Genomic DNA, 12,192 nt, shown 5'->3' on the forward strand with positions numbered 1-12,192 from the left:
CTCTGCACACAGTAAGCGCTCAATAAATACAATTGATTGATTGGTTGAAGGAGAGGATTTAGGAGGGAAGATGAGTAGTTTGGTGACATATTGAGCTTGGAGTGCCTGGGAGACTTCCACAGGGAGATATCTTGCAGGCAAGAGAAAAAGCGAGATGGCAGATGGCGGCAAAGGTTGGGATTTCGGAGACGAGCACAGAAAGCACCTAGTTGAAGCCTTGGGAGTGGATGAACTCAAAGAGAGAGTGAGAGAAATGGAGAAGGAAGGAATCCCCAGTCCCCCCTCACCCCCGAAAGCAGAGCCTCGAGGGCCACCTCGCTAGGAAGTGGGAGGAAAAGCCAACAAAAGGAAAGGATGAAGAGCAGCCAGAGAGGTAGCAGGAGAACCAGAATCAATCAATCAATCGTATTTGCTGAGCGCTTACTGTGTGCAGAGCACTGTACTGAGCGCTTGGGAAGTACAAGGTGGCAACATATAGAGACAGTCCCTACCCAACAGTGGGCTTTGCTGGTGAAACCAAGATTAGATAGCATTACCAAGAGGCGAGTATGCTCCGCAGTGTGAAAGGCAGCCAAGAGGTTAAAGAGGACGAGGACAAGGTACAGCCTATTAGATTTGGTGGAGGAAGTCATTGGTAAAATGGAAAATGTTTTGTTTCGTTGTCTGCCTTCCCCTTCTAGACTGTGAGCCCGTTGTTGGGTACCTGTTGCTGGCTTGTACTTCCCAAGCGCTTCATACAGTGCTCTGCACACAGTAAGCGCTCAATAAGTACCATTGAATGAATGGAGCCTTCATGACTTTTGTCGGGAAAGACTGTTGGCAAAACTGGTCCCAGCAGTGAAGCAAGCAGGGGTCGAGACTGGGACTTCTGCGGGCTCAGCAATGCAGACAGGGATGAATAGCAGGGACCACGACAAGGAGAGCACTCGGAATAGGGATTGTGGGGCTGGTAGACCCCCCTCCCCACCAGCTGTGAACCAGCTTGGAAGGCTTATAGGTCCACCAGTTGGTACAAGAGCCTCGTTTTACTGTCTTAAGTATAAATCGTCAGACTAGTGTAGAAGTGAATTAAAGGAGCTATAACAAGACCCGGAAATCTACTGGGGTTATCGTGGCATTAAGAGGATCGCAGAAGTCCAGATGCCTTAAAGGATTCAGGCAGTTTTTCTGTAATGTTGGTTTCCGTTGCACGATTTGGATATCACATGATGAAAATATTAGCGAACACCGTCCCCGCAAACCGAGTGTGTTCTCGGTATAATATGATCCACAAACTGGCATAAGGAGTTTTGCTGTGATGAGTCCGGGGCGGAAAAGGATCCTGCTTTTGGTGGACATAGCGATAACGTAAGAATCTGCACTGGAAATGTCTGTCATGGTGGCATCATTGAGCTGTCGGTATCGTAACCCATGTACTCCAATTGAGTCAAAGACTATTCCAGCTCAGTCTTCCCACAGAGTTCTTCAAGAACTTAATTACCACGGTATTGTAGATAGTATTGTACTTTCTAAAAGATCATGCGTCTCTGTAAATATGTTACTTGGCTTTGCTATGGTTTGGTAGGTGACCATGATAAATGTGTCGATAGAATTTTAAGCGTACTTCATTCCATTTGGTAAAACGGTGATGATTCCATTTAGAGACTATTTGCTTTTGTGAATTAATTTAGTAGAACTATTGTGAATGGTCTTCTCAGTCTCGTTCACAGTTCCTTTTCATTTGATTCTCTTTACTTCTCCTGATTATTGTCAACTTCAGCCAGCAGCTGTCCTTAGATGCACGGCGAGAATGCTGTGGTGTGTTTAGCTAGCCGCAGAGCAAAACTTCATAGTGAGAGCTGAACCAAATTCCCTCTGCTTTGGAGAATGCGGTTTCATTTGTTAATCTGGCATCTGAAGCTGATTGCCCGTTTGGAATCTCCCACTTGGGGCATGTCTAGGCAGCAGAATCCTAATCTATCTAATAATAAAATAATAATAATTGTGGTATTTAAGCGCTTCCTTATGTGCCAGGCACTGTACTAAGCGCCGGGGTGGCTACGACAAATCGGGTTGGACACAGTCCCGCTCCCACGTGGGGCTCACAGTCTCAATCTCCATTTTACAGGTGAGGTAACTAAGGCCCAGAGAAGTGAAGCAACTTGCCCAAGGTCCCACAGCAGACAAGTGGCAGAGCCGGGATTAGACCCCAGGTCCTTCCGGCTCCCAGGCTCGTGCTTTATTCATTAAGCCACGCTCCTTCTCTAATAAAAGTGGACCGTGGTTACCATCTCCGCAGTTGTTTCACGGCTTGCTCGTTGCATCCTAGGGCGCAGAGCCAGCTCGGGAGGGAGTGCTGGCATACCTTAGGATGATGACTCTGGCCTCAGTGGCCATTTTGCTTGTGGCGGAGCAGGCCACAACATGTTGCCTCATTTGCTTCCGTTTCTTCCTGGGCTCCTTTTGAAGGCAAGAACTCTAATAATGAGGTCAGCAGAAAGTGGAGCAAACCAAGGTTACGGTCAGGAAAGAAACCACCAGCCCCTGGCATGCCACCACCTCCAGGAGACCAGTCAGGCCCCCTCTGAGAGCGTCATCACCGCTTTAATCATTCAGCCACAGTGGGCAAGAATGCCACCATTGCAGGGACTGGTTTGTCCTCTTGCCTGCTCTTGGTGTATCTAGTCCTCTGCAGCATGAGGCTACGGCCTGAGCCTCAGTGGCTATCCTTCGGAGTTTGTGTGGTCACGTCACCGAGTGGGAGCATACAAATGGGAGGCCGATTATGTGACTGAGCATGCCTAACCCTGGGCAAAGACTGGGGAGGTCTACCTGTGGGTAAAACTTGTATTTCATGTTATAACTGCCAAGAAATCATTAACCCAGTACAGGAAGTTGGAAATGCTGTGAACTCCAGATCAGGTAGCTCAAGTTCGAATATGGCGTTTGAAAGTGAGAACCATTAACTTTTAATTTTAGTTAGCACCACAGTAGCAAGCTTTATTTTCCAAAGCCAGCTAGCTTACCTGTCTTCCTAAATGAATCTGACCACGTTTCAGTAGCCTAAGTTTTCCGATTGGCCTGCGAGGGTCCTCTGGGGTTTTTTAATGCCTACAATAATCCCTGCCGTTGGCACCACAAAGCATGCCTTTTAGCGTAGCTGTCGTAGATCAGCAGGAAGCACTTCAGTGTAATAATTGTATTTGGATATAAATTGAGGAGCTTTATTCCTGATGTTACAGTGCTAATCTTTACACCGTCCAGTGGAAAGAGCGCGGCTCTGGGAATCAGGAGACCTGGGTTCTAGCCCCGGCTCTGCAAGTAAGGGAGTGCCTGCTGGGGCTGGGTCATCAGCGGTGAAGGTTTCCGATGGAAGAACCACCCAAGGGCGTTTCGTGGGGTGGACGGGCCCAACCAGGAACCCTGAAAAATAGCTGGCTAATGTGGGCAGCGAAGACTGCAGCGGCTGCTAAGGCGAATCACCTGCCAGGTGGTGACAGGACAGCACAAGGCATGGACCGGCCCCCGTGCTGCAGTCACCTCGGATGTAGACGGAGCTTGTGCGTGAAAGCCTTACCGTGCACTTGGCAGTGGGCCACGCCCCTGCCCACCAACCTGCTCGTTGCCTTCCGTGCCCTAGCAGGAATGCAACTGGCAGGGATTGAGCGTGTGTGTGTGGCACTACCCAAGCCACTGGCACTCTACAGGAAGTCCTTGATTTTTTTACCACCGCCCAAGTTATGACGAACATCCGACGTCTCTGAATTTACGTCCTGTTTCAGGTTCACGACACCAGATCCACCTTTCACTCCGACACCAGGCTCGTAAGGTAAGTATCGCATAACCCCGTCACCTACCTCCTTGCAGCTTTTCCGTGCCTCCTGCCCCTCCCTAAGCTCAGTGTCGCTCCTTCTGCCACTGGCGCTCACTCCCGCTGGGGCCACAAAGCCGGGGGTCGGGGGGAGTTGGGGGAGGGAGCCGGCGGCCGTGATGCTCCACTCCCCCAACTTCCTTGCGGCAGCAACCATTGCGGGGACGCCTTGCAGCCCCCTACCCGTTTTTCTTCTCTGGTCCTTTGAGGCTGGGACTAGGTTGGCACCCGCCTCAGAGCCGACCCTCATTCGCTCCACCCAGCAGTAACATCGGCCCCCGTGGGGGTGCCGGGCAGCTTCTTTCTCCCTCTGGACCCCAGCCCCCTTTCTTTGCAGTGGGCCGCGGGAGGGGGTGAGGGGGTGGAGGAGCAGAGAGAGAGGAAGTGGAGCTGCTGTAAACGCCTCTACTAGATCACCACCTTGGTTGATCTCTCGGGTCTGGGGAGGGACAACCAAATGCCAGGGGCTGGAGAGAGGTAAGTAGTAGCTTTGGCAGCAGTGGCATCTGGGACCTCCTCCAGCCCCAGTGTAGTCCTGCAGTCGACCCAGACTGGAATCTCCACCCAGTTGACACCCCCACCCCCCGCAAAAAAAAACCACACACGCAAACACACCCTTCCTCTCCCCCCTGCCACAGACCCTGAGTGGAATTGCCTGTTGTAGCGATCCCAGGCTGTTGCCCTGTAGCGCACTGCAGTCGGCATTAGGCCTCTCCCCGTCTCTTCATGCCCCTCCACATCCGGCACCTTGCCGCTTCTCTGAACTTTCCCGTATTCTATCCCTGTGCCCCAAATGGCCCGAGTCGGAACGAAAGCATACCATCGCTCCACCCTTTTGGTGGTCGTAGTAGTATTTATTGAGTGCCCGTTGGGTGCAATGCACTGTACTAAGCGCTCGGGAAGGACAAGACAATCAAGTGACCCATTACCTGTCCACGAGGAGCTGGCAGTCTGGGATAAAACAAGCTTTGGGAAGCCAGGCGTTTTTCAACAGCCACAACAGAAGAATTGCCAGACACTTTTCTAAACTATGCAATCTGTTAGTCTGTGTTTAAGTCATTCGTAGGTAGGGATAATGCACATTGTACAGTACCATACTCGGTTATGTGCTGTACCTAATTTTTCATGTAACTGTCAATGATGGCTATTTACAATAGAAATTAATGAAGCTACATTACTCATCTGTCATCGAGTGCCCAATTCTGGGTAATTTTGGTAAAAAAAAAAAAAAAAAAAAGCATATCATTCCTTAAGTCCAAATTTACAATATTGTTCCCAAGGGAAAATTGGTTCTGATTTACAGTGTCTCAACTTAGGATGCGGTTCTCAGGAACCCATCGTGTGGTCCATCTAAGGCTTTCTTGTAATCGATTTTTTTTGCATAGGTTCTTGGTCCTGAAACCTCAGGACCGAGACTCGTCCATCATTCTCTATAGGAGAATCCATCGTCAACAATATAAAGGGTCCATGAGCTTTTCTTGTATTCTGTCAAGTGATTTACAAACAATAATCCTCTTGACATTGGGAGGGTATCCAGTTTCTAGAGGTTTGGAGGGATGGTGAGAGAATGGGCAAAGATGTTCTCCAGTAGGCTTTGCCACTCAAGAAGGTAGATATCCTCCCGTGAGTGTCAGGAAACCTAGGAGCTACGGAGACATTCAAGATGGCCATTCAGAGAGACCTTGGTTGTGCCCAAGTATCCAATATATTTAAGGGAAAGGACTCTTTTCTTTCCGTTACTATATCTCTGTGGTTCTTTTAAAAAAGGCCACCCCCTTTCCTAAGTTGCTTAGGAAAATCAAAATTACAATGACCCACTCCTCTAATATGAGAAACCCAACAATGATATTGAGCTAAGAAGATAATCAAATTCTAGCCTTTTAACTCAAAGGTTACCTGTCGATCACGTATATTGGGCCAAGTACGTGAAGTGGTGCTGTTACTGGAGATTAAAAGGTGCCGCTCTTGGGGATGGAAGTCTTAAAATGGCCCTCTCTCCCTTTCCTGAATGGGTAGGCTTCTAGGACTGCCATTTGGCAGAGCCAACTTCTGGAAGGTGTTAGACCCCTAAATGGTCCAGGGATTTGTTGTCCCTCTCTAAGGATCCGCTTCTGCATGTTAGAAAGCATTTTTTGTGGTTCCCCCCCCCCGCCCCCCCCCCCCCCTTTATTTTTTCCGATTAACTGCTGTATGCACACAACACAAACCTTCATCATAGGCCAGGCGGGAAGCCTAAACCGATGGCAACAACGCTTCAACAGTGTTCTTACCTTCCACTGAAGATGGTGCCATACAGAGAGTAGTTACCCGGCAACAAGTGAAGACCTGGCTTTCGCTCCCAACATTTAATGGAGTTACATCACAGTCCTAAAGACTAGCAAACCTTCTGGATTCGGGGTTCCTACTGAGAGCCACAAATAGGGAGGGGATGGCGTGCTGAAGAAATGCAACAGGATTCCAAGGAGCCCATCGTTATCACCATCTTCAAGAAGCAATGAGGGCTGGCTGTGGAAACTTATCCTGAGATCTCACCGCTCTCCGGTACTGAAATGATTCTAGCCACATTTTCTTGGACCATTCACTGAACTGTGCATTCCCCAGATCTCCACGTGAGAAGCAGCGGGGCCTAGCGGAAAGAACACGGGCCTGGGGTTCTAATCCCACTTCTGTTTGAGAGCCTGGACAAGCCCCTTAATAGCTCTGTGCCTCAGTTTCCTCATGTGTAAAATGGGGATTAAATACCTGTTTTCCCTCCCCCTTAGATTGTGAGCCCCATGTGGGATAGAGACCGTATCTGACCTGATTATCTCGTATCTACTCCAGTGCTCAGTACAGTGCTTGGTACATAATAAGTGCTTAACACACAGTCATCTCCAGTATCACTGTGGCTATAGACCATAGCAGAACGTAGCAGGCATGCTTTTTACTACGCATCAGATACAGTAGAAGGGTAGGGAGTAGCGTCAAGATTTTTTATGGTTCTGATCATGTCGGTGCTTTTGTAGTCTCAGCCTCTTGAAACTGTCCATCTTGAAGCAATTATCTAGCTCCTGGGATAATTATAGAATGATCAGAATTGGAGGGGCCCTGTCAGATCCTTTGTCCCATGATTAACAGAATAAAGTAGAACTGTGTACTATGCCAGTCTGTTCTCTTCAAGGAGTATAGTAACGTGTCAGAATATGATTCCAATCTTCTGGGGGTGATGGTGGGGGTGGTGGGAGCGCTGGGACGTGTAAGTGCTTACTGTGTGCGAAGCGCTTTACGAAGCACTGGGGTAACTGACGCTGAGAGCATCATCAGAAACCCTTAAGTTCTTTGTTAAAGGATCTCCCTTATGCTGATGACTGAGCTCTAGAAGCACATACGGGAAGACTTGTGGATAATCATGAACCACTTTTCAAAGTCAATAAAGGGAGGCAGTAAAGCGCTACATAGATTGCCATTTATGCTGAAAGGGACTGAGGTTAGGTACCTGCGAATTCTACCCATTGCAACAGCCCTTCCTTGGGTGAGGGAAAGGGATGCCAGCAGAATACCCAGATAATGCTGTTATCATGAGCCGAAATGGGGTAATTAAACAGGGTGGACAGCAGAAACACCATTAAGCTTCAATGAAGGAAAACTTTAAATATTGTTATATAGCCTGTACATTTGGGAGAGAGCAGAAGGTACGTTAGCATGGTGTACAGAAATTAGAAATGGGTGACTATTTTAGAACAGAAGCCAGGAGAAGATTGGGACTCAGAGAATGCAAATAATGCCAGATAGAGTGGTTAGTTAATACAACAGTGCTGAGGAGCAATCATCGCATACACCCAGTGCAGAAGGTGGGTGTCACAGTCTTAGCAGCACTCACTAACCCCAAATTTTCAATTTCAGTACCGTCATCCGGAAACCCTCAAGTCAGTTACGTAGACACAACCCCTTGACACGAACACTTTGCTTGAAGCCATGCAAATGACTCAAAGCTGAGATGCATTGTGATGGTTCCTAGACCTCGGATAATGAAAATGTCATAAAACTTACTTTGGTCTCCGTCTCCCCGTTCCGAATTTGTGATAATTTGACTCTGCTACTATCAAAGAACATGTTTGATCTATCCAGTGGCTATAGCTATTAGGCTAACCTCACCCTAGCTCACACTCAGACACACAACCATTTGTCTTATGCCGTCGAGTCATCTTCGACCCATAGAGACACCATGGACACATCTCTCCAGAATCATAGTGCTGTATTCAAGCTGCTTAAGAAATGCTTAAGAATTCAGACTTTTCAATCGTGTAGTCTTACTGTGTGCAACTTTTCTTTAGAAACATCATGGCTCAGTGGACAGTGCATGGATCTGCGAGTCAGAAGGACCTGGGTTCTATTCCTACCCAGCTCCGCTACTTATCTGCTGTGCCACTTTGGGCAAGTCACTTCACTGCTCTGTGCCTCAGTTCCATCATCTGTAAAATGGGATTTAAGACCGAGCCCCATGTGGGACAGGGACTGTGGCCCACCCGATTTGATTGTATCCACCCCAACGCTTACTACAGTGCCTGACGCATAGTAAGCACTTAACAAATGCCACAATTATTTAAAAATCAGGGCTCCAGAGGACAGACTGCTGAGCGAATTAGGAATATCGGGTAATGAAGGTAATACACTTCACGCATTACTCTCTTTCTTGCCTTTTGCAGGTCATGAAGATTGTGTGAGAGGTTTAGCAATTCTAAATGAAACTGAATTCCTTTCCTGTGCTAATGATGCCAGTATCCGAAAGTGGCACATCAATGGCGAGTGCCTTGAAGTGTACTATGGACATACGAATTATATTTACAGCATATCTGTCTTTCCAAATTGTGAAGGTAAGATTGCTTCATGCTTTATAACCAGAACAGGAGTGTGGATTTTCCTAAATGAGAATTTGTCTTTTTGGGAAAAAATTGGCTGATTGAGAACTTGTTAAGAAGCTGGCTTTTTTCAGTGACTTCATGGTAATTCAGTCTGTCATTTCAGCAGTACCTATTCGGCGTCTTGTGTGCAGAGCACTGTACTTAGTGCTTACAGTAGCGTAATTAGATGTGACTCCTGTTGTCAAGGAGCTTGCAGACTAGTGGGTTGCGGGGGCAGTGGTGTGGTGGCAAAAACTCCTCACTATTGGCTTCACAACTCTCCATCACCTTGCCCCCTCTTCTCTCCTTCTATATCCCAGCCCACACACTCCACTCCTCTGGTGCTAACCTCCTCACTGTGCCTCATTCTCACCTGTCCCACCCCTGACCCACGTCCTGCCTCTGTCCTGGAACACCCTCCCTCCTCAAATCCGCCAAACAATCACAGTTCCCCCCTTCAAAACCCTACTGAAGGCTCACCTCCTCCAAGAGGCCTTCCCAGACTAAGCCCCCTTTTTCCTCCACTCCCCCTCCTTTCCACGTCGCCCCAACTCACTCCCTTTGCTCTACCCCCCTATTGAGCGCTTGTGTACATATATGTATATATCTATAATTCTGTTTACATTGATGCCTGTGTACTTGTTTTGATGTGTATATATCCATAATTCTGTTTATATTAATGCTTGTTTACTTGTTTTGATGTCTGTATCCCCCCCTTCTAGACTGTAAGCCTGGTGTGGGTATGGATTGTCTCTCTTTATTGCTGAATTGTACTTTCCAAGTGCTTAGTACGTTGCTCTGCGCACAGTAAGCGCTCAATAAATACGATTGAATGAATGAAAGACAGACACTAAAATAAGTTTCAGGCAGGGGAAGCAACCGATTATAAAGATACACACCTAAGTGCTCAGGGGCGAATACCCAAGTGCTTAGAAGGTAAGGACTCGAGTACATAGGTGAGGCCAAAGCGGGGAAACAGGATAGGGAGAGGAAAGATTAGTCAGGGAAGGCTTTGTGGATGAGGTGCGGTTATAGTAGGGATTTGAAGTTGGGGAGAGAAGTGGGATGCCGAGGGGGCGGTCATTCCAGACAGGAGGGAGGATGTGAGCAAGAGTTCGATGGCAAAAGAGATGAGAGTAGAGTGTGGCAAATCATCATCTTCAGTGGTATTTGTTGAGGGTTTACTATGTGCAGAGCACCGTACTAAGCGCTTGGGAAAATGAAGCACAACAGAGATGGTAGATACGTTCTCTGTCCACAACGGGCTTACAGTCTGGAGGTGGAGACAGACATTAATATAAATAAGTAACTTAAGACTGTATAATCAATCAACCATATGTATTGGGTGCTTACTGTATGCAGAGCACTGTAATAAGCGCTTGGGAATTTAAAGATATGTACATAAGTACTGTGGGGCTGAGATGGGGCAGATATCAAATAGCCAAATATCACAGATCCGAGTGAGTAGCAAATGAGACAGATGAGTAGGGTGACATTAGAGGAGCGAATTGTTTGGGCAGGTTTGTAGTGGAAGAGGAGCGAGCGTAGGTAGAGGGGAGAGAGCTGACTGAGTGCTTTAAAACCAAAGGTGAGGCGTTCTGCTTGATGTGGAGGTGGATGGGCAACTGTTGGAAGTTTTCGAGGAGTGAGCAGCGTGGGATTTTAGAAATAACTTTTAATGATCCAGGCAGTGGAGTGAATTATGGCTCGGAGAGGGGAGAGGCTGGAGGCAGGGAGATCAGCGAGGTGCTGCCCTAGTAGTCCAAGTGGAAAATGCTTGAATCGGTGTGGTAGCAGTTTGGGTGGAGAGGAAAGGATTGATTTGGGAGGGATTGTGAAGAAAGAATGAGACCGGATTTTGCTAACTGGCTGAATTACATGGGTTGAAGGAGAAGGGATGAGTTGAGAATAACACCTAGGTTACAGGCTTGGGAAAAGAAAGATGGTGGGGTTGTCCATGGTGATGGGAAAGGGAGTTTGGGAGGGAAGATGATGAATTTGGCTTTGGACATAGTTCAGAGTTTCCTTTTTTTGAAGGGGAATTTACTCTGATCATCCAAGCTTATCAGGAGCCACCATTAATGCAGGGTAAAAAGACTTGGAGCCTTTTTATGTGCAGCTGAATAATTGATATACAGACATCAATATCGTGTTGGTAGTTGAACTGCTGAATGTGGGCTCTCCAGAAGGGACTGTTTTCCATGGTAAGTAGTGGAGCTTCCGCAGGATGTTTTCCAAATGTACCGAGGCAGAACAATTCCAGGGTACTTATAAAGTTGCCGTGAGCAAATTTAATATCACAGGGCAAATCTCATTTTCTTTCCCATTTTAGATTTTGTTTCGACTGCAGAAGACAGGTCTTTGAGAATCTGGAAACAAGGGGAATGTGCCCAAACAATCCGACTTCCATGTCAGTCTATTTGGTGCTGCTGTGTGCTAGATAATGGTGACATCGTGGTTGGTGCAAGGTATCACAATTTCACTGAATCTGTCTAATCCACATTCAGCTAAACACACTCCACTTTAAATTGGGGAAGATTCCAGGTGAAGAGCTCAATCTGCTAATCATATGTCAAAGCAGTGGATGGCAATAGATTTGGTAAATCTACAATTCTGGTAAATCTTCACGTGCTGCCTGATAGTGGTAGTACTTGGTTGAAGGTTTCAGTGAAATGCCGTGTCACAAAATAGCTAGAAATTTGTCATTCTGCCGGGCAGAAGAAAGGGGTTTGTACACTTAGATCTAACCTAAACCCAGACTCTTTGGTTGTCCTTGCTGGTTGGATTATTTGTAATTCTTATGTAGTAGCATCGGTCCTTTAGTGTGTCACAAAGTTAGAAGAATCAAATATTACTCACGTGCGAGGGATCTGTAAGGCCGTAATGGCAAGACGTTTCCCTAGTAAGAATTCAGTTTGTTTTTCTGCTCTACAGCGATGGCATCATCAGAGTGTTTACAGCTTCCTTGGACCGAACAGCAAGTGTCGCGGAGCTCCAGGCTTTTGACAGTGAGCTTTCTCAGGCAACCATTGACCCGAAAACTGGTGATTTGGGAGATATCGATGCCGAACAACTTCCCGGAAAAGAACATTTGAGTGAGCCTGGTAAGCGTTTCAGGATATGATAAATGGTTTTTGTTAAACGCTTTTAAGTGCTAAGCGCTGGGGCGTACGTAATAAGACGGAACTGTGTTTATGCAAACTGTGCAGTTCCTATCTCATGCAGGACTTGCAATACAGGACTTGAGAAGCAGCGTGGCTCAGTGGAAAGAGCACGGGCTTTGGGGTTAGAGGTCTTGGGTTCAAATCCCAGCTCCACCAATTGTCAGCTGTGTGACTTTGGGCAAGTCACTTCACTTCTCTGGGCCTCAGTTACCTCATCTGTAAAATGGGGATTAAGACTGTGAGCCCCCTGTGGGGCAACCTGATCGCCTTGTAACCTCCCCAGCGCTTAGAACAGTGC

At 47.3% G+C, this 12,192-nt stretch overlaps 1 protein-coding gene across 2 annotated transcripts in view; it reads left to right on the top strand.

The window, feature by feature from the left end:
- PLAA (phospholipase A2 activating protein) overlaps positions 1-12,192 on the top strand; it is a 40,232-nt gene that overhangs the window by 13,148 nt on the left and 14,892 nt on the right. For both annotated transcript variants that reach the window (XM_038769791.1, XM_038769792.1), the window contains 3 exons: positions 8,536-8,703; positions 11,063-11,198; positions 11,665-11,834. In XM_038769791.1, coding sequence (XP_038625719.1) covers positions 8,536-8,703; positions 11,063-11,198; positions 11,665-11,834 — 474 coding nt within the window. The remainder of the gene's footprint in view (positions 1-8,535; positions 8,704-11,062; positions 11,199-11,664; positions 11,835-12,192) is intronic.

Source organism: Tachyglossus aculeatus, chromosome X4 (assembly GCF_015852505.1).
Source record: "Tachyglossus aculeatus isolate mTacAcu1 chromosome X4, mTacAcu1.pri, whole genome shotgun sequence".
NCBI classification, from domain to species: domain Eukaryota; kingdom Metazoa; phylum Chordata; class Mammalia; order Monotremata; family Tachyglossidae; genus Tachyglossus; species Tachyglossus aculeatus.